This window comes from Sorex fumeus, unplaced genomic scaffold (assembly GCF_029834395.1).
Source record: "Sorex fumeus unplaced genomic scaffold, SorFum_2.1 ptg000128l, whole genome shotgun sequence".
Taxonomy (NCBI): domain Eukaryota; kingdom Metazoa; phylum Chordata; class Mammalia; order Eulipotyphla; family Soricidae; genus Sorex; species Sorex fumeus.
In genome coordinates, this window is record NW_026606185.1 from 34,455,389 (window position 1) to 34,478,750 (window position 23,362).

A 23,362-nucleotide genomic window follows, 5' to 3' on the forward strand; every position below is an offset into this window, starting at 1 on the left:
ATCCTGCCCGCATGGCAGAGCCCGGCAAGCTCCCCGTGGCATATTCGATATGCCAAAAACAGTAACAACAAGTCTCACAATGGAGATGTTACTGGTGCCCACTTGAGCAAATCAGTGAACAACGGGAGGACAGTGCTACAGTGCTTCTGTCATTAAGTTCATTTTTATGGCCAGTAGTAAAGCATGTGCTTCACAAGTTTGAGTCTCTGAGTTTAGTCTCCAATATTCCGCCCCCTCCCCCCCCAAATCAGAGAAAGTTATTTACTTCTTTAATGAAGTCAATGAGGACTATACTGTTATCATTCCCATTCACAGATCTGGAAACTGGGGCTAAGGCCATATAACTGAGAAAGTGCTACTGCTAGCAAAGAGTTAATCTGGTTTTGATGTAATTTTGTTTTAGCAAAACAGTCACAAAAATTGATTTATAATAGATTAAACAAATGAAAAACATAAAGATTTGTTTGTTTTCTATCAATAATGTTCCTCATGAACTATGATCTTTTCTGGTCAAAGACAAAGATTTATAAAGAGCATAGAAATTGAAATTTTTAATAAGTATAAAGGTAAAATGATAAAGTACAGAAAGTATTAACTAATTAAAACCATCATTCTCTGGGAAAGAAGTATGCTCTATGCTATGCTATAACAAAAAATGCAAACTTTCCACTTGCAATTAATTTTTCTTTATTTCTAGACACACTGGTGATGATACTAAATGCTACTGATGCAGATGAACCAAATAATTTGAATTCCAAAATAGCTTTCAAGATCATAAGACAAGAACCATCTGATTCGCCAATGTTTATTATCAACAGATACACTGGAGAAATTCGAACAATGAATAACTTTCTAGACAGAGAGGTAATTTCTTTTTCTTTGAAAGGGCTACTATATAGAGAGACTGACTCTGAAAACAACATTATTTAAGAAAATTATTGCTTAAAAAGAAGAATAATGTTTTGGAATATAAGTGGACAAAATTTCCATCTTTTCTTTAAAGGTGAGGTAGGGCCAGACAGATAGCACAGGGGTCAAGGCACTTGCCTTGCAAAAAGCTGTTTCTGGTTTGATTCCCATCATTCATAGGATCTTCAGAGCATTACCAAAAGTGATCCCTCAGCACAGTCAGGAGTAAGCCTTAACCACTGCCAGTTGTAGCTCAACTACCTTCTGCCCATCCCACTCCCCCAAACCTGTGCTCTGTAACTAAGAAAATTTAGGGGAAATGTGTGTGCCAAAGAAATGACATACGGTTAAGTTTCTTAATTTACATGCAGCCTGCCCAAGTTTGACCCCTAACATTACGTGGTCCCTTGAGCACAGAGCTTAGAGAAGTCCTTGAACATGAATATATTGAGTTCCCCTCTGCTCTCAAAAAAATTTAATAATTTTAGAGGTCGGAGAAATAGAACAGAGATTAAGGCTTTTGTCCTATATGTGGCCAATGTCTCACACTACATGATCCCTCGAAGCACCACCAGGAGTTTGGCCCAAGGAGTAGCCTTGAGCACCACCTGATATATGTAAAAAGGTACATTATGCATGTGAAAAGGTAGACTCTCCATTAAGTTTTACTGGCTAAGAAACTTATTTAACTCTCTATACCCTAAACAAGGAAGACATTACTGGTGCCCACTCGAGCAAATGGATGAACAATGGGAGGACAATGCTACCCTAAACTTATTTAGGAAAAGAACTCTTGACCAAGAGTGTAACTCAAAGAGCTAGAGCACATGCTTTGAGAGCAGAACTATCTCATTAAATCTCTGCCATCAGAGAGTCCCCCTCAAGCACTGCAAGGAGTAATCCTGACCACTGATCCAGGAGTAGCCCCAAACACATCTGGCTGTGGCCTCCTCCTCAAAAAAGAAAAAAGAGCTCTTTTTTTAAAGTATTTCTTCAAGTTTTGGTTTGAGAGCCATACCTGGATCAGGGCTTACTCCTGGCTCTGCACTTGAGATTCACTCCTGGTGGAGCTTAAGAGCCCAAATTGGGTGCTAAGATCTAACCTGGGTAAGTGCCCTACTTGCTATACTCTACTTGCTATGCCCTACTTGCTCCAGACCCAAACTGTTTGACTTTTTTTCCCTAAGTCACACTTACTGAGAGCCCACTGATTGACTGGGGACGTGAATCACAGGATCAGTATGATGCATGAAAATTAAATAACAATGTCCGATAATTTTCATCGTAATAATCAGACAGCAGGATTTTAGGTCACACCTGACTATGCTCAAGGCTTACTCTGGCTCTGTGCTCAGATATTACTCTGAATGGCACTCATAAGACCATATGTGGTAACAGGGGATTGAACCCAGGTCTACTGCATGCAAGGCAAATGCTTTGCTCAATCTATTAGATCTCTGGTCTATAAATGATAAAAGTCTAATTATTATAGTTACTTTAAAATGAAAATCTCTCCTTGATTGTTCTGAAGTTTTGGGTAAATCAAATTATTTTTACACCCCAAATAACCTAAATACCATCAATTTTTATGTTACCTAGATCTTTTATACTTAATTTAAAATTATAAATAGAAGAAATCAGTTATGTATCTTTTATTCTCTCAAACTTTCTTAAAAAGTGTAATGGAATTCAAAAAGATTTTAGTGGTAAATAACTCAAACCTTAAAGGAATTTGAGTCACTGAAATGATATTATTAACCTACAATCCTTAGAGAAACTTTTATATCTTGAACTATGACTCAATCCCCTAAAACTGTTCACAAATTTTAAATGAGGATGCAAATATGTATGTTTCTGGATAAGGTTTTATGGCTTTTACTGTTTTTTTTTAATGTAAGCATGCAAGTATCATTGCAGTGAATCAAGAACAATAAGATCATCAATGTTCAACCACTAAAAATTACTCCCAAACTTCCCCCACAAAAAAATATAATAAAACCTTTGTTTGATATTTTCCTTGCAAAGTTAACCACTAGGGTATGAAATTTTCATAAAACCTCAGTCAACCTTAACATCTTGCTTCTGATCATTTTAGTCAGTTTCACCATACATAAAAATTTTTCACCTCCTGAACCTAATAAGGAATAAGTATTTTTTAAAATGTAAGTGTTGAACCAATGTTTAAAAAAAGTAAGTTTGCATGAATCATAATCAAGACATTTTCTTCTGACTGTGATGTTTCTAATGTGTATTTTTTTAGCAATACAGCCAGTATTCTCTTGCTGTCAGAGGCTCAGACAGAGATGGTGGTGCCGGTGGTATGTCAGCAGAGTGTGAATGCAACATCAGAATCCTTGATGTTAATGATAATATCCCATACTTTGATCAATCTTCAGTAAGTATTTGTCCTTGAAGTAAATAACTATAAATCCATGCCATCCTAAAATTTGTATTTGTATAATCAGACAATTGTACTTGCAGGTGTTTATGTTATCTTAGGTACATATAACCTAAACACATATTTTGTGTTATTTTTCTAAATAATAAATTGGGGGATATATATTTGAACACTGGAAGGTGAGATTAAAGATAAAACTTTTTTCAGAAAATGAATAACCACAAATGTTCCTATGCAAGTGTTTTACAGTTCTCTCATACATTTTGTTCACATTTTCTAATTCTTGTTTCAGTATTCCATCTCTATAGATGAAAATGCTCTATATTCAGGCTTGACCGAAATTAGAGTCATTGATTTGGATGAAGAATACTCAGCTAATTGGATGGCAGTAATATTCTTTATCTCTGGAAATGAGGGAAATTGGTTTGAAATAGAAATGAATGAAAGAACAAATGTGGGAATTCTAAAGGTTGTAAAGGTATGGCACCATCATCTTGAATATTTAATTTTCCTGTTTTTCTCCCAAATGTCAAGTTTAAAATAAGAGATATTAACACTTCACAAATTTTGATTAGGTGCAAGGGTAAAAATTATTGATTTTAAACTATGGATGGCTCAAAGGTTTTTTAAGTAGAGTTTTCCATTACACTATCCTACAAAACATCAAGCTCTAAAGTTTACCTTGAAACTCTTCTCTATTAATACAATATTTCTAAAATTTTATATAAATTTAAAGCATTCTTAAACATGAATCTAATTTCATGTTTATAACAATAATTTATCCTTAAAGTTTTAATTTAGAAATTTTTAAAATATTTTAAAGTGGACCCAACGTGGATTTTAAAAAACATATCTATGAGGACTGGAGAAATAGTACAATGGGTAGGATGTTTGCCTTGCATGTGGATGACTTGGGTTTGATCCCCAGCATCTCATGTCGTTCCCAAGCACCGCTAGGAGTAACACCTGAACACCACTGGGTGTGGACCCCAAAACAAAACAAAACAAAAACCCATATCCATGTAAGCATTCATCATTATGGACCAAGAATTTTGACCACGTAAATTAAAAGTTGTTTATTTCTCCAACATGTTTTTTGTTTAGGTAGTTGCTGGATTATCAAATCACTTCACCATGGATGTTGATCAAGGCATTTATTTTGAGCATAAATATAGTTGATAATTAATCTAGTTATATTATAAAACTGGGAGTTCTTCTAGGCCTCCTGTATCAATAATAATCATATTTTTCTGCAGTGAAATTTTCTGAGATGTGAGGGGAGTAAATATCTGACTCTAGGGAACTAAAGTGAAAGTTTCACCCTCTTCAATGTAAGACTAGTAGAAGTCAATTTTTATTTTCTTTATTATTTTTTTTGTTGTTACTGTGTCTGGCATATCGAATACTCTCGGTAGCTTGCCGGGCTCTCCGAGAGGGGCGGAGGAATTGAACTCGGGTCGGCCATGTTGGCCGCTTGTAAGGCGAACGCCCTACCCGCTGTGCTATCGCTATTATTTTTTTTAATTAAATCACAGTGAGATACACAGTTACAAAGTTGTTCATGATTGGGTTTCAGTTATAAAATGTTCCAATATCCATCCCTTCATTAGTGTACATTTCCCAACACCAATTCCTCATTCTCTCTCTCTCTCTCTCTCTCTCTCTCTCTCTCTCTCTCTCTCTCTCTCTCTCTCTTTTTCTCTCCCCCCCTTTTGGGTATTACGGTTTCCAATACAATGGAAGTCAGTAAACTTGCCATCACTATTCATGGACTGCAGATGATGCATTCAATAAGCAATCCTCATAACAAAATGCTTTCTTTTAAAATTAATTTCTTCTTCAGAATATCCTTTGGAAATTGAGTCCTAAGGAATTCTGTTCTCATAGGAGTGTTTCATTTGACATCATAAAGTATAACTATAGCTTTTCCCATAGCTTCCATTTCTTGAGGTAGTTTAAAGATGATCTAGTGGGCTGGAGAGATAGGACAACAGGTAGGATGTTTGCCTTGCATACTCCTGACCTGGGTTCAATCACCAGTGTCCCATATGGTTCCCTGAACACTGCCAGGAATAATTCTTGAGTGCACAATCAGTGCACATCGCTGAGTGTAGCCCCAAAGTAAAGGAAGGAAAGGAGGAAAGACGGAACAAAGAGAGGGAGGGAGGGAGGGAGGGAGGGAGGGAGGGAGGGAGGGAGGGAGGGAGGGAGATGTTTTAGTTATCCCTCACATATATATGCACTTATTGAAGATTAATGTAGCGAGTTCCAGATAGTGTGTGCCTGCTTACATTCTCATGACTCATAAGTCATAAATCTTGCATTCAAACCTTGATTTCTCTAGCTATAAACATCATATTATTTCCAGCACCACACTAATAGTAATACATGCTGGGCAAAGTACCCTAATCAAATTAATCAGACTATGTACAGTACTTTGGGCTGGAGCAATAGCACAGGGGGTAGGGTGTTTGCCTTGCACGTGGCCGACGAGGGTTCAATTCCTCCACCCCTCTCAGAGAGCCCAGCAAGCTACAGAGTGTATCTCACAGTCCTGGCAAAGCCTGGCAAACTACCCATGATGAGTTTGATATGCCAAAAACAGTAACAAGTCTCACAGTTGTGAGATGTTACTGGTGCCCACTCCAGCAAATCGATGAACAATGGGAGGACAGTTCTATAGTGCAGTGCTACATACAGTACTTTATAAATTAGTCTACCCAACACCAATAATTCTGTAAAATGGGATTGATGTTGACTTTCTCCCAGATGTAATTTCCTATATCAATTACCTGCTATGATTATACATGTGAATGTGTATATAATATATATGTATATATTATTTTATAACCATGATGATAATTTCAAATAAGATCAATTTTAACAAATCTTGAAGTTTTTAGCTAAATGGAGAGCTCAAATTGTGAATCAATAGTCATATAAATTACTCTTATGTAAAAATGTGGGATAAGACTAGAGAAATAATACAGTGGGTAAGGTGCTTGCCTTGCATGTGGATGATCCTGGTTCCATCCCTGAGTTCAGAGCTAGAAATAAGCTGTGAGCACATGTGACTCAGAAACCAAAAATGCAACAATAAATCAAAATATTTGGTAGCGATAGACATAAAGCAAAGTGTTTTTAATAAGTTTAATAAGATTAGTGGATCTTGACATTATCATAATGAGAATGTCATAATATTTTGAAATATTTTATTATTTATAAGTTTAATAAGTTTAATAAGATTAGTGGATCTTGACACTATCATAATGAGAATGTCATAAAATTTTGAAATATTTGATTATCTTATAAATTATTTGCATGAGATGTTGAAAAAATAAGGACTTACTTTTACTATGTAATATAATATTCAATCACCTGACTTACTGAAAGTCACTTTGATAGAAGTAAAATATCTTCCAAATTGGTTATATATGCATAAGTATATATGTACTTTTTAAAAAGATGTAGAAATTTGTTGCTTATTCTCTAAGAATTTTTCTTTCTTCTGGAATTTTTTTCTTCTTTTAGCAAAAATATTTTACTTTGTTTTTTTCTAGCCCCTAGATTATGAAGAAATGCAGAGTCTGCAACTTAGTATTGGTGTTAGAAATAAAGCTGAATTTCATCAATCCATTATGTCTCAATATAAACTCACAGCAACTGCAATCTCTGTGACTGTGTCAAATGTAATTGAAGGCTCAGTGTTCCGTCCAGGTTCAAAGACATTTGTAGTAAATAGCAACATGGGACAGAATTATAGATTGGGAGAATTTGTAGCCACCGATCTGGACACAAAACAAGTTTCAACAACTGTTAGGTAAGAATCAGTTTCTAACTAATTTTCACCAAATGTTGATTTATGGAGTGATAGCACAATGGTAGGGCATTTGCCTTGCATAAGGCTGGTCCTGCTGGCCCGGGTTCGATTTCTCCACCCCTCTTGGAAAGTCTGTCAAGTTACTGAGAGTATCTCACCCGCACGGCAAAGCCTGGCAAGCTACCCGTGATGTATTCGATATGCCAAACACAGTAACAAGTCTCACAATGGAGACGTTACTGGGCCTGCTCAAGCAAATTGATGAACAACGGTAGGACAATGCTACAGTGCTACAGTGCTACAGTTGATTTAAGTATGTATGTTCATTTCAGAAATTCTAAGTCTCTTAATTAAAAGATTTCAATAATTTAAACTTATATTCAATCATAAAAAATACTAAATAAGCTGTTATTAAATTTGAGTAAAATTTTGAGCAAGATATAAGATTAAAAATGAAAAGATATAAATTGTGAAAACATTGTCTTTAAAGTCTGAAACGTCTGGTTACCATTTTTTATTGACCAATTAATGGGTCATGCTGTTTTCCTCTTGGAAAATTTTATGGACAGATTTCTCTGCAAATTTTATCAGTCTGAAATCAGTTAGATTTAGTTTGCTCATTTCATTCACTTCCCTCACTTTCCTTTGCACTTAATATCAATATATAATTTTGGTATCAAAAGAAATATATTAATGGTAGAGTGTGCCACATATCTTTTTAAGCTCTGCTTATCCAAATATTTCTAGTTGATCAGAATATCTGAGTATATGTGCTCAAACATTTCATAAGTAAAGTAAAGTAAAGGCCCTCCCATTGATCATCGATTTCTCGAGCGGGCCCAGTAACGTCTCCATTGGAGACTTTGTTGTTACTGTGTCTGGCATATCGAATACTCTCGGTAGCTTGCCAGGCTCTCCGAAACATCTCCGGGCTCTCTGTAAAGCATTTCATACTAATGCTTATAAGTAACATGTAGACAGATATAAGGAAATAAACATATCATAAATGACATTTTTTAGAGTTCTCTATTTTTTCCTCACATATCTGAATATTCTAGTAGAGTTCTTAGCATACTGGACTATAACTTCTGACATTCTTAAGATCAAAGATGTGAATTCACCGAGGGAAGACCACTCCTCTCCCACAACTTTCCATCCTACTCCCAGCACATGGCTCTAGGCATCTAACCAGCATTGTATATATTGCATATGTAATGTTTAGTCAAATACATAAATCAAAAGGGATTGTTAAGGTTTGAAGATGATAAAAGAAAGAGAACGGAATATTGATGTACAGATCAAGATCATTTGTAAGTTAAAAGGAGTCTCTTCTGTAAAGTCATTATATATATCAGGAAGAGCAATAAAGGTCAAAGATGAGGGACTATATTTGATAGGAGACAGTTTAGAAATAGTAGTAATCCATCAAAACCTAGATCTGGATCACCCATGTAATACTAATGCTTCCAAAATCCAGTGCAAATGAGACTACATACAAAGGCTTATTCTGACATTTGGATGAGAATTAGTAATATCCCATCAGAAGTGGCTCCTCAATAATTCTTTTTCCTTAAAATCTTAATCTTCGTTTCAGAATACTCTCAAACAACTAGAACTACCTGATTTAAATTAAGTCTCACATAATGAAAATCTGTATCTAGAACTATATTCATAACTATTAGTAAAGAATTAGGTTTGGTAATCAAAATATTTTAAGGTAACTCTAGTAATACGTATTGTTTTCTCTCAAATACAGATATGTAATGGGAAATAACCCTGCTGACCTGTTAGTAGTTGACTCAAGAACAGGCACACTTACTTTAAAAAATAAAGTTACCTGGACACAAGTTGAAATGCTTAATAGAAAATACCAAGGAACAATTTTATCTATAGATGGTAAGTAGCAATTTAACTTCTCCCCACTTCTAGGGGAAGTTAGAGATATTCTTAGATGTTAAAATTTTAATGCTTGCATTTTAAATCAATCTAACTTTCAACAAAGTTATACTGAAAATAATAAAATCAAAACATTAATAATATGAAAATCAAAACATTAATAATATGCTACCCGGACTGGAAAAGTAGTACAGGACACTTACCTTGCACACAACACACCCTAGGCCAATCCCCAGTATCACAAATAGTTCTACAAAAATTTCCTGGAGTCCTGAGTACATAGCCACTAGGGGTATCCAAAAAAAAAAAAACAATAAATAAATCATAGAATTATGTAGTGAGAAAGAATTAATATCATTTACAAACCATCTGGTTGGGGGTCAAGAGGAATTGAAGTACACCCCAAGGGGTTCAGAACTATTCCTGATTTTGCGCTCAGGAGTAATACCAGGGATTGAACCAGCATTGACATCATACTAAGCAATTGACCCTTTATTATCTCCGGTCCTGATATTTTAAAGAAATTATTTTTCCTAACTACAATTCAGCCTTCTCTTCTTTACAATGGGACTGTAAAAAAATTGACTTAGAAGTTTTAAGGATTTTTTGTTTGTGTTTGGGGGCCACATCCAGCTATGCTCATGTAAATATCTACATGACCAACATCAATTGACAAAATCTGACAAAAGAACTTATACACATATGTGTGTGTAAATGACACCTCAACTTGCTGTAAAACTGCTTTATTTTCTAATATAAAAGAGTTACTGCATCTCATACAATACCAGTTCCCTCACCTACAAATTGCTGAAACTAATGTCTTTTACCTTAGAGGTCTGATGCTTTAGCAATAGCAGATCTCTGTAGAAATGACTAACTAGTCAGCTTACAACATGTTAATCCAAGAGGGAGGTCTGTAAAAGAACAAACAAATCTAATGACTAGATAAAGAAGTATGTGAGAAATAATCTGGAAGTGCCTCCACTGTACCTTGTCACACACCACTGGACAATGCATAATGTGGCACTGACTGTTTCCACTTCTCACAGGTGACAGCTTCTCAGGAGCACTAATATGCATGAGGCTCATATTTTTAAAAAAATGACAAGTAACAATATGGAAATTAAATGAAACTGTGGAAAAAATAAACATCTATTAAATTCATATATTTATCAATTATTTGAATTGTAATCAAAAATATAATAGGTATATGTTATCCTTGGGCTGGAGCGTTAGCACAGCAGGTAGGGCGTTTGCCTTGCACGGGGCTGACATGGGTTTGATTCTTCCGTCCCTCTCGGAGAGCCTGGCAAGCTACCTAGAGTATCTCGCCCTCCCGGCAAAGCCTGGCAAGCTACCCGTGACGTATTCAATATGCCAAACACAGTAACAACAAGTCTCACAATGGAGATGTTACTGGTGCCTTCTCGAGCAAATCGATAAACAATGGGAGGAGAGTGCTACAGTGCTACAATGCTATATGTTATCCTTAGGTTATTTCCTAAACATGTGAAATATCTTTTTTGTTGTAAAATCTGTTACAGATAATCTTCAAAGAACTTGTACTGGTACAATTATTATTGACCTTGATGGTTCAGGCTGGGTGGAGGATCGTGAAACAAATGGTGGCAACACAAATGGAGAAAATATGAACAATGGTTCCACTACTGGTGGTTCTGATATTGAAACCAACACAGAAGCTGGTGGGGGTGACATTGGAGGAACCACTGGTACTTTAGGAACTGGTGAAGGAACAATTTATCAGCAAGGTACTGCAGATAATGTACATTTTGGTCCTGCTGGTATTGGACTGCTCATCATGGGATTCTTGGTCTTAGGACGTAAGTACTTCAACAGTCTTATTTACATATGCCCCCTAAAACCTTTCTGGGAAGGAATTAAGTTTTCTTACTTCTGGTACAATATATTTTACAAACTATTGTCTTGTGCAATTATAACAATATATCTATGTTTAGTACTGGGTAGGTACCATGATATGGAGGTTCACATTTAAAATAGCATGTAGAATACAATCATAAAGAAAAGATTGAAAGAATCAGAATAAAAAGGTTATACAGAGCAATGAATTCTGACTGAGGATTTAAGTGATGAATAGAAGCTTGCCCAATGGGAATCACAGTGCAAGAAAAATTTCTTGTGTGTAAAGCTCCTAAAAAATGAGTTAAACTTTCTGAAAAGAAGGACTCCAATATAAAAGAAAGAAAGGATATGCCTCACAGTACAGTAGAGAGTGCTGGGACTAGAATGGTAGAAAGACAGACTGGACCTTGAAGAGATTTCAAAATGTGTTAACACGGCAAAGTGAAAGGAGACTGAATTCAACTTCAGCTTCTAAATTTAATTGCATGAGTCTTTCAAAAGTGAACTAGGGTCATGGAGATGGTACAGCGGGTAAAGCACTTGCGTTGCATACAGCTGACCCACTATATAAGGTCCCTTCAGCACTGCTAGGAGCAATCCCTGACCACAGAGCCAGGAGTTAGTCCTGAACACTGGCAGGTGTGACCCCAAAACAAAATACAAATAAACTTTAAAAACTCAGAACAAAAATGAGCCTCAATGCTGTCATTTATAAAATAACACTTCATAACATTGCTTTGATGATAAAAAGAAGTGCCACCCACAGAAGCACTTACTCCAGAGAGAGTAGTTCTAGTAAAGGTCTCACTTTGGTGTATTATGTCCAATGGATTCTCCAGGTAGACTTTCACATTGTCATAGATGCCAATGAAAAATGTAGAGAAAAAGGGCCTGATCTATTGTACAGTACCTGCCTTGCATGCAGGAGTCCTGAGTTCAGTTCCACAAATGGTCCCCTGTGTAAGCACCTTTCCTGGTGCTGTGTAAATTCCTTTTGCCTGGTCTGTGTAAACATCTTTTACCTGGGTAACACTAGGAATGCTCACACATGTTCGCAGGCTCTCCAGGCAGCTCTCTCTTGCCGCCCACGTTCGGTGCTCTCTAACCGCTTTCCCAACTGGGATGGCCGTTGCCTTGGGCCGACAAAGGAGGAGTGAGGGCCAAGCTGGTTGGTGATTAGTTGCCATTTATTCATTCTCGTTTCTCCCAAACTCTCTCAACTCTCTCCCAAACTCACAACTCTCTCTCTCTCTCTCAGCTCTCTCCAACCCTCTATCTAACTCACTCCACAATGCTCTCTCCAACTCTCACTCGATACATCTGTCTCTCCACTCTGACGACAGTTCCCACTCTGCCTCTGTCCAACTCTCTACCTCCCTCTCCTCTTGGCAGCCACCACTTTTACTGGCTCTTCTCTCTCCACACCTCCCAAATCACACCTCCCCTAGGGAAGCACAATTAACATGTTTTTCAAGACTTTCTGACCACCTGCAGCTCAGGAGGGCAAAACAGCACTTAAGGTGTGTTTCTCCTCTCATTAGACCTGTAACTTAATTAATGTCTTAATTCTACTTCCTAATATTTGCCATTCTGTATGGACACAGTAATAGACACAATTAGCCTCTCCTGGAGACATCTCGCCACAGACTCAGACTACAGTGCTCAGGCCTGATTAATCATTCCTAACCCTAGCAGGGTCCAAATCTAGTTATTACTTTTTTTTGAAGTTCTACTTTTATTTTTATTTTTTTGCTTTTTGGGTCATACCTGGCAATGTACAGGGGTTACTCCTGGCTCACACACTCAGGAATTACTCCTGGCAGCGCTTAGGAGATCATATGTGATGCTGGGAATCGAACCTGGTAAGCCATGTGCAAGGCAAACACCCTACCCACTGTACTATCACTCCAGCCCTAGTTATTACTTTTTGGTTCATGACAGAATTTTTCCATGACCATGCTCTTAACTTATAGTTAAGCATTAGGGCACTTTGGCCAGGCCCATTTCAATGCCAGGGTAGCTCACCACTTTCCCTGGGTCCATCCAGTCCTTCGTTGGGACCCTGATTTTGGGGATATAGGAAGTAAGGACAACTGAGGCTTAAGTTGAGAGAGCAGATGTCCAGGAGGTATATTATCTGGAGTCAATTAACTCCCAAGTTTTAAATTTATCTTTTTAACTATCTTTCTGTGTCCATACAAAAAGTAATTGCTCTGAATTAACTAACTATGCAAAGGACATTAAGGAGAAGAGAAAGACAATATTTACAAGTCAGCAGAGACTGATCAGGAGGCAAAGGTAATTGACAGTTTATAGGAGCAATCAACAAACCCAAGCTCCCTGTGGCCAAGGAGGAAGGGCAAACCAATGTTATCGTACATTCCCATAAGCATTACCAGGACTAATCCTTGGGTGCAGAGCAAGTAGTAAACCATGAGCACCAGCAGGTGTGGCCCAAAAAAATAAAACATAAAGATATAGTGAAATTATGCTAGATTATACATCCGTGAGAATAGAGGAGCTCTGAATTATATAGGTGGGACTCTGCGCTTTATAATTAAATTAAACAAAAAAACCATCATTTAAAAATATAGAATCATATAATCATAATTTCATAGTGACTTTATAATTTTATTAGTTAGTTTAAATATACACCAAAAATAAAATTAGAATACAAATAGTAGATATTTCCCTAGTTTTACTTTCTTATCACATTATCAGCCATAAAATATAAAGCAACACTAAAATTTTAGTAAACTGCATTATTTCTTTTCATTATTATTTCACCCTCTTAAAAACTTTTAGTCAAGATTCAATTCACCTAATTGAAAAAGAGTTTAGGTATTTTGATATCACAATTAAACATTGGAACTCTTTTTCTAGAAATCAAAATATATTTTAAAAACAATTTTTATATTAAGTAATAGAATTTCATTCCTATCGTTTCATAACAAATTAAAATGATGTTAATAAAAATTATCAGATTTGAGAATATAACATAAAATTCATATATGAGAAATTATTTCTTTGGTATCACTTTGTATTCATAATATCAATATTTTAAAACTTTAAAATTACTTTACAAAAATAAGTACTCAGTATCTTATTATGTACCATAGAAGTAGTATATAGCTATTATAAATTTTAGATTTTTTTTTCATATCAGTACATCCCTTTGGGTAGTAGAGTTAGTTCAAGATTGAAAAACGATATCTAGAGTATTTATAATAAAAACTCAGCACTTGACATTTTCCTCTTCATTCTTTTCTTCCTTCTTCCTTCATCCTTTCTTTTCTCCTTGACTTTCTTTTCTTCCTTTTCTCCTTTCTTTCTTTCCATGTTTCCCGATATCTACGCTTACTACCTTCTTTCCAGTTACCTTATTTCCTTCTTTTTTTCTTTTCTTTTTCTTCCTTCTTCACATTTTAAATTTATATATCCTTCGAATCTAGCTATCAGTTTGATTCTATCATCAACATTGTATTGTGTCTTTCTGTGTTAGAAATGCTTATCTATGAATGAAACAAGTACAACTGATCAGCAGAAAGGAACATTGCTAATCAATGCAGTGTTCTCTGATTGTGCACAAGTTCAGAAAAAAGACATCAGAACTGAAGACATAGTACAGAGTTAAGGCACTTGCCTTGCACACAGTTGACCCCAGTTCGATTCCTGGCACTGCATATGATCTACCATGTACTGCTAGAACTGAGCACTGAGCACATAGTCAAGAGTAAGCCTTATGCACCATGGGATTTGGTCCAAAAACAAAACAAAACAGATAGATATTTAAAGGGAAATAACCTCCTCTAGAACAATGTCTGACCTCTCCAACTATTCTTTTCTCTCCTTTACTATTTTCCTATGTAGTGAGAGGGGAAAGGTATCCATTTTAATAATATAAGGGCTGGAGCGATAGCACAGGGGCTGGAGCGATAGCACAGCGGGTAGGGCGTCTGCCTTGCACGCAGCCAACATGGCCGACCCGAGTTCGATTCCTCCGCCCCTCTCGGAGAGCCCGGCAAGCTACCGAGAGTATTCGATATGCCAAACACAGTAACAACAAAGTCTCCAATGGAGACGTTACTGGGCCCGCTCGAGCAAATCGACGATCAACGGGAGGGCCTTTACCTTACCTTTACCTACAAATAATCTATAGTAAAGACATAATAATATCTTACTATAAATACTATATGACAAATTAAAATTGATGATAGTCTAATACATTGCAGATCAGAATAATTTTGTCATATTACTATACAGTGTATTTTCTGAAACTTTTATTAAAAAATTAGACTCACTGTTACATTAGGAATTCAAATACCATTAACCTAAGTTGTTTTCTCTCCACATAGCCCCACTGCTAATTCCAATATTGTCTCCTTTCACTATTAGTGGTACCATTTTTGCTGATGTGTTGTGAATGTGGAGGTGCCCCTGGTGGTGGAGCTGGTTTTGAGCCTGTTCCAGAATGTTCAGAAGGAGCAATTCAGCCCTGGGCTTTAGAAGGACCACAGCCTGAAATGACGGTAAGTGCTAACAATCTATTTGAAATGGCCTTTGAGAGTCATCTAAACTTGGTCTTTCACAAGAGAACCCAGATGTTGACAATCACTCACAGCCTGTGCTATTCCTTCCTCTGGGAAGGCAATGGAGAAGATGGAGAAAAATTAAAAGTACATCGAAATTAGAAATCTGTAACCAAAACAGACTTTCTTATGAGATTTGGGCCTCAAAGGGATTTTAAAACTAAGTTTCTTAGTATTCTTTTAGAAAATATAAAGTAGTCTGAGAACAAACAGATCAACAATTGAGAAAATGTGTCTTTTCTTTTAGGATTTGGCCACTATCTGTGTACCACAAATGCCTCCTGATAATGGAAATATAATTGAGTGCATTGATAATTCAGGTAAAAATATTTTTAACAGCCCAAATATCTAAAAGAATTCCATTCTCTCTCCTGTATATCTTACATATTTTCAATGATCTATTCTTTAAAATTGTTTCTATCATTTTTCTTCCACTAAATAATTTTCAAATTGCATAGTAGGTAAAATCTACAGTAATTATTCTTATGTCTTAATCTACTACTTTACAATTTTTCTTTTATTGGGGAATGTTAGTCCTCAGGTGTAATGCCTGTCAGTGTTCAGGGCACCATAGTTGGTGGCAGAAATTCAAACCAGGGTCATGGCCACTACAGATCATGCAAGCAAGCACTTTATCTCCCTATATTATCTTTACAGATCATATTAAATTTTTTAAAGTGTTTCTCAATTATAAGAAAGTACTTATGAGTTGACCTGATTGAGGCCTCTTAAATAGAAGGGAAGAATTGAATTGTAACCATGGGTCAACTTCAGTTGAGTTTTTGTCTAATAAACTAATGTATGCTTGCTCAAAAATTCTTATTATAATAAAAGTATAACCCACTGAAATATGTCTGAATTGGGCCAGAGAAATAGTACAGTGTGAGTACCTTGGCTTCCATATAGCCACCTGGGTTCAACCCCACCCCCCCCATATGATGCCCAAATCCTCCAGGAGCAATTCCTAAGCACAGGGTCAGGAATAATCCCTGAGTAACAGCAAGAATAATACCACCAAAAACAAACAAACAAAAAATTGACCTCTATCAGGGTCAGGGGAATAGCACAAAGGGTTGAAGTATAGATCATTCATTCTGTATGAACAAATTTGATCAGCACTGTATTCCATTCCCACCCCCACCCCAAGTTTTCCCCCATACCACCAGATGCAGCCTGGAGGTCCATGAGCACCTCTGATCCTGAGAAACACAGCATCCCCAGGCCAAGCACTGAACATCTGGCTCAGTTAGCCAAGTTTTGCTATGAGCAGCCCCCCAGGCAACCTGAACATTGTTTAGGACACTCACCCAAATGAATAAAAACACAAATCTGTGGATCTGTGTTCACTCACTGAGGCTAGAATTCACTTTCACAACTCATGAATGATTCAAAACAACTCTGACTTAATTGCTTATGACAAAGCATTCTCAGCATTATGTGTGAACCTAAAAAGAATGAATAAGCTATCCAGTTTCTTAAATTGAAAATAAGCAGATAGAGCACATTCAAAATCTTTCACAGTTCTTGGTTGTGCACATAAAAAATTTCCTTTTGTTCATGGGATAGATTATCAATTCAACCTGCCTTAAAACAATTCACTTGCTCTTTCACAGGCAGAAACCAGGGGGAAATTAGAATTTCAAAGTAAGCAGATTATTACTCTGATAATTTTTTAAAAACTTTACAAATCTTTGAAAAGGGTTGTACCAAAATGTGTTTTTTCAAGATAAGAAAATGGTTTTGATTATTTAATTTTTTCTCAGTCATTTTCAAATTTGAAATTACGGCTTTTCTATTACTATTTTCTATTACTCTCAGAGAGCCCGGCAAGCTATCGAGAGTATCTCACCCGCACGGCAAAGACTGGCAAGCTACCCATGATGTATTCGATATGCCAAACACAGTAACAAGTCTCACAATGGAGACGTTAACTGGGCCCGCTCAAATAAATCGATGAACAACAGAAGGACAGTGCTACAGTGCTACAGACTTTTATATATTAAATTCTTTAAAATGAGACACATTGGAGTATTCACAAAATGGAGTAGAATCTTTTCAAAGACTTGGCCTTTCAAGTCTACTTTTCTTCCTTTTTATAAGTAATGCCAATAACTTTCCACCTCAGAAGCACAAATTCATTGTTGACTCATATCTCTCTGTTAACTGACATCCATCAGTGCTGAAGATGTCAAAACATCATATCCACTAGTATTTATTAATGTGTATTATATCATGGAGTCTCAGATCTTTTAACTAACCTTGAGCAAAACACAATGACACACTTTTTAAAACCAAAATCTTATTTTCTTTATGGAAAGCCATAAGGATACACCATCAACACTGGTATTTCCATTATTGGTATGGGCCATCATTTTATGCTACCTACCACAAAAACAGCAACAATCTTCTACTCAATCTTTGTATCTGAGTGCAAATCCAGGGTTCTTACAAATATTTCCTCTGAATATAAGCATAATCCCTTCTCTGAAATCCGTTTTCTTACATTTTCTGAAATATTATTGCTTCTAACAGCACAATAGTGTGTGTGTGTGTGTGTGTGTGTATTTCAGCCACTGTGATTTAAAATACTGTTAATGATACAATTTCATGCATACACTGTTTCAACATCACACCCTCCACTGTTCCAACACCCTGCCTCCTGTCTCACTTTAATGGTAAATTCAGTTCTGTGGACAAGTTCTCAAATTCTATTGCCTTTGACCATTTTGTTTTATTCTCTCACTATGTTTCTTAATATCCCACATCTGAGAGATATTCTTATGAATGAGATTTTCATATGAAATTCTTACATTATTATCTCATATGGTATTCTTATAGGAGAGTTTTATTATCTTATTGAGATTTTTACATTTTTAAATTTTTAGACTTTGGGAATTTTCTCCAATTTTCTTTCATCTAAAATCAAATTCTGAAAGAATAAGTTTTTGTAATCACTATAATCCCCTTCTCTTCCATTACAACATGTAGTAAGCCATCTCCCAATAAACGATTAGGAAATTTAAAACTGATTAATAATTAACAACTTGCTCTAACTCAATATCATATCTATTCTATTCTTTTTGTATGTGTCACCTTCATTTCATTCTTCCTCACAAAAATAAAATTAATTTAAAAAATTTAAATTTATTTAGAAACTAAATTAATTAATTTAATTAATTTAAATTAAATTAAAGTTATATTACGTTATTTAGTCTATAACACATTAGCAAAAGTAAATTTAATTTGATTGAATTTTTTAGGAGTTTACACAAATGAGTACTGTGGCAGAGAAATGCAAGATCTAGGAGGAGGAGATAGAACAACTGGATTTGAGTTAAGTGAAGGTGTTAAAACAGCACCGGATATATGCCAAGACTATTCGGGAACACTCAGAAGAAATTCTATGAGAGAATGTAGAGAAGGAGGTCTGAATATGAACTTCATGGAAAGTTACTTCTGTCAGGTAAGGTCTCTAGTTAAAGCCTCTCTCTCCATCCTAGACCCGCTTCTCTACTCCAGATTCTTTCTATTTCCCCAATGAGGCTTTAGCAGGTATCTTCGAACTAAGTTTTCAGACAGTCTTTATGTCTGATAGTCTGTATTGCTGCTTAGTAATTCCAGAATTGACCTGAGCACTTTTTACTCTGTTTAACATGACCAGTGGTGGGACTGGAACAATAGTACAGCAGGGAGGGCATTTGCCTTGCACAGGCGCACCGGGGTTTGATTCCCAGCATCCCATATGGTCCCTGGAGCACCGCCAGGAGTAATTCCTGAGTGCAAAGCCAGGAGTATGACCTGTGCATCACCGGGTGTAACCAAAAAAGCCAAAAAAAAAAAAAAAAGGAAAAAAAGAAAGTGGTGAGAAATTTCACTTCTCCCACTCTCTCTCAATAAATAAATAAATAAATAAATAAAATGATCAGTGGTTCCCAGTTCATTTTGTCTAGAGCCATAAGGCTTATCACCACCCAACATTCCCTTCCCTTACATCTTCAGTAGCTATTCACCACTGACCCATTTGCTAAGAATCTTAGTTAACCTTATTCACAAAGGGTTTAGTCCCCTCCATACCTTCTACTCATTCTATGCCCATCCAGCTATCATTCCAATCTCTCTCTGTCACTCTGTCTCTGTCTCTGTCTCTCTCTGTCTCTCTGTCTCTCTCTCTCTCTCTCTCTCTCTCTCTTTCTCTCTCATCTACTCAGCTCCCTATTCTGGTTAAAATACCACTACCACTCTGAAGTTTTACTGTTGAAATTTTCCCCCACTTCCAAAATATTGCCATTTACTTATCTGTATCTCTGGAGAACTTTGATAATAATTGGATATATTGTCATAATTTCTGTTATATATATCACTGTTTCTAATGCCCTTTCCATATGTTAGTTTATGCTAAAACCTAACTTTAAATGTTAATGTTTGAGTTAGGTTCTAGCTTTGTAATACAAGCATTGTGTAAGCTTCATTAAAAATGAATTCAAGAGCTGCACTCCACTCTAAACCATTTAATAATAATAATAAATAATATTAAAATATTAATATTTTATATGCTATAAACCATTTAGTAGCATATAAAAATTAATTTTAGATGCCCAGGTAGAGACACAGTTGCCTTTGCTTACGTACTATTTTCTACACAAGGCTTTAAGAAATTTTTGTCTTTCAGATATTTACATTCTGTGTGTTCTGACCTAACATACATTTATTACCTCTACTAACCATTCAGAGAGTGGCAAATATTTTTAAATAAAATACTAATTAAGGACTTTCAAATAACAATAAACAAGATAAACTTATTGCTTGTAGTCCATAGCAATAGCTCCTGTGTCCCTATTATCTTCATTATCTTCTTTAAAAGTATGATTATGAGACAATCATTGCATTTCCAGTTGCTTTTGCATAGGGCAGCCAATCAACATCCTCTGCTCTGCCACTCATTCCAGTTTCTGATCAACTTCACTGTACATGTTTCCATCCCTGATTGTCCCAGCTAAAAGTATCCCAACATTATCACCTATCCTGCTCTTACCACCACCTAACAAACAGGTCTTGGTTTAGATTGTCTTTCTTATCTTCTTAAGACTTATGAGAGATGGATTCTATCCAATTTTTCTCATTACTCTATTGCCAAGTAGATATCTGGAAAGTAGATAAATTTCCTATTTTTTATGAAATGATTAGGTCTACTATTTTTTTTTAATTCTAAAACTGGAAGTTTGCAATCCAGTACGTTGGAAAGCAACAAAAGTACACATATCCATGGACTTTCATTTTGAACTGAATATTCTACTTCTAAAAAATGTCCCTGGTCATCTTAATTTTGAATCCAAAAGTGACATTTTTACAGTGAAATTCTCATTATTTTACTGAAAACCACACTGAATAATTTCACAGAACCACAATATTCATTCCGAGGGAAGAAAAACATAGTCCCAAGTGAACCCAAATGAACTTTTAAGTAGCTTTAAAAACTACAGTTTTGTGTACTTAAAAAGACACATTTTTATGTGTCTCTTTTCAACTTGATTACAAAATTATTTTATTTTTCTTGTATATTTTGTTCAACAGATATTGTTATGTAGAAATTCCATATGCAAATTTTAATAATCAAAATGTTTCGTTGTGATAAAGTTTAAAATTTTTTTCTTTAAATTCTAGAATTTACTGGGTCAGAAAGATGGTACAGGAAGTGTGTGTTTGTCTTAGACATCCAATCTGAGTTTAATCCCTCGCACCACATTTTTATAACCCTGATTAACAGCAGGAGTGATCTCTGAGCAAAGGGTCGGGAATAATCTCTCAGCACAAAGGACCAACAATGAGAAGAAAAAAAAAGAAAAAACAAAACAAGATTTTCTAAAAGTAAATTCAAGAAAATATATAATGATTTTTAAAACAGTAGAGAACAGAATTTTCTTTCCTCCCTGGTTAATGTCATGGGAAATAAAATAATGATAAAGATTATTATTTAATACATATTCCTAACTAATTTTCTATTTTCTCTACAAATTCAGAAAGCATATGCGTATGCAGACGAAGATGAAGGACGCCCATCCAATGACTGTTTGCTTATATATGATATCGAAGGCGTAGGGTCACCTGCTGGCTCTGTGGGTTGCTGTAGCTTCATTGGAGAAGACTTTGATGACAGCTTCTTGGATACTCTTGGGCCCAAATTTAAGAAGTTGGCAGATATCAGTTTGGGAAAAGAAGTTGAAGACTATCCATACCCAGATTCCACTTGGCCACCTGACAACACTGAACCAATTTGCCCTCAGCAGGGCCTAGAGCCCATGTATAATGGACACCCACCGATGTCCCCACATATTGGCACTACCACAGTAATTTCTGAGAGTTACCCCTCAGGACCTGGTGTACAGCATCCTATGCAAATTCCTGATCCTCTGAGCTATGGTAATGTCACTGTGACCGAGTCTTACACCACCTCTGGCACTCTGAAGCCCTCTGTTCACATTCATGATAATCGACATGGATCAAATGTGGTGGTAACCGAGAGGGTGGTTGGTCCAATCTCTGGTGCTGATTTTCATGGAATGTTAGATATGCCTGACTTGAGAGATGGATCAAATGTGATAGTGACAGAAAGGGTAATTGCTCCAGGTTCAAGTCTACCCACCTCTTTGACTATCCCTGATCCTAGGGATTCATCCAATGTAGTAGTGACAGAAAGAGTAATCCGACCAACTTCTGGCATGATGGGCAATCTGAGTATGCACCCCGACTTATCAAATGCCCACAATGTGATTGTGACAGAGAGGGTAGTTTCTGGTTCAGCTATGACTGGGATTAGTGGCCAGGGTGGTATGAGTGGAGGAAGTGGCACAGTCAGCAGTGGCCTGATGAGCACAAACATGGGTGCCAGTAACAGCTTCAGTGGAGTTGGAATGAGCAGTGGTGGCATTGGGTTAAGTGGTATGGGAGGAGGCGGGGGCATGAGCAGCAGCATGGGCGGGACAGCCACCATTGGCCACATGAGGAGTTCCTCTGACCATCACTTTAGCCAGACAGTCGGATCAGCCTCTCCTAGCACAGCCCGGAGTCGTATTACAAAGTACAGTACAGTACAGTATACCAAGTAGCCAGGAATCCAGCACTGTTTCTCAGAAATTGTCATTTAGATTCAATTCCCACCACAAAAAAACCGAGCAGTGTGATTTATCAATCACAGCTAGATGCTAAGGTATTTGTGGAGCAAAAGGGAAAAATAGGCAATATCAGTGCTTTGGGGGAGAGTTCTCCATAGCATTTGTAAGTTTTCTCATATAAATACTAATGGAATTATGATCATGAATTAAAACTTTAGCAAGGGCCTCCTTTTAACTCTATGGCCTTTGGGTTTTTGCTTCTATGTGGCCTGGAGCATATCTTCAGCACATGGAATCGACAAAACTTGGTCACCAGAAAAAAAAAACAGTGGCTTAAAGATGCCAATAAAAATAATTCATCTTGCTTTGCTTCAATTTGCCAACATTCAAATAAGAACATGCAACAACATGCCCATGTATGTGGGAAGAATTTGGACTGTTCCAAAAGAGTCTAAATTGGGGTTTAAATTGTGCCAAATGACCTAAAATTCACAGGTAATTTCAATGAAAACCACATATTCAGTTCAACATTAACCTCTTATTTCATTTTAAAAATTCTGACCCACATATCCAAGTCATCAACCCACCAAGTACTTCTACCTTAATTGCTGCACTTAAAACACACCTCAAATTAGGAAGTGTTTGTTGGAAAGGAAACTCTCTAAGAGTGTGGCATCAGGGTCAGATATGTTTGGGGAAACTGGCAGTCTGAGCCTGAATCCTGAGAACTGGCTTCTGCCAAAATTCCTATAGATTCAAG

At 36.4% G+C, this 23,362-nt stretch overlaps 1 protein-coding gene across 1 annotated transcript in view; it reads left to right on the forward strand.

Moving 5' to 3' along the window:
- Positions 1–22,596, forward strand: part of DSG1 (desmoglein 1) — a 34,905-nt gene extending 12,309 nt beyond the window's left edge. Inside the window, exons 6-15 of the mRNA XM_056138220.1 lie at positions 698–864; positions 3,170–3,304; positions 3,600–3,785; positions 6,868–7,127; positions 8,884–9,023; positions 10,568–10,864; positions 15,300–15,433; positions 15,741–15,813; positions 18,754–18,956; positions 21,511–22,596. Of these exons, the coding sequence (XP_055994195.1) occupies positions 698–864; positions 3,170–3,304; positions 3,600–3,785; positions 6,868–7,127; positions 8,884–9,023; positions 10,568–10,864; positions 15,300–15,433; positions 15,741–15,813; positions 18,754–18,956; positions 21,511–22,596 (2,681 nt within the window). The remainder of the gene's footprint in view (positions 1–697; positions 865–3,169; positions 3,305–3,599; positions 3,786–6,867; positions 7,128–8,883; positions 9,024–10,567; positions 10,865–15,299; positions 15,434–15,740; positions 15,814–18,753; positions 18,957–21,510) is intronic.
- The last annotated feature ends 766 nt before the right edge of the window (positions 22,597–23,362 follow it).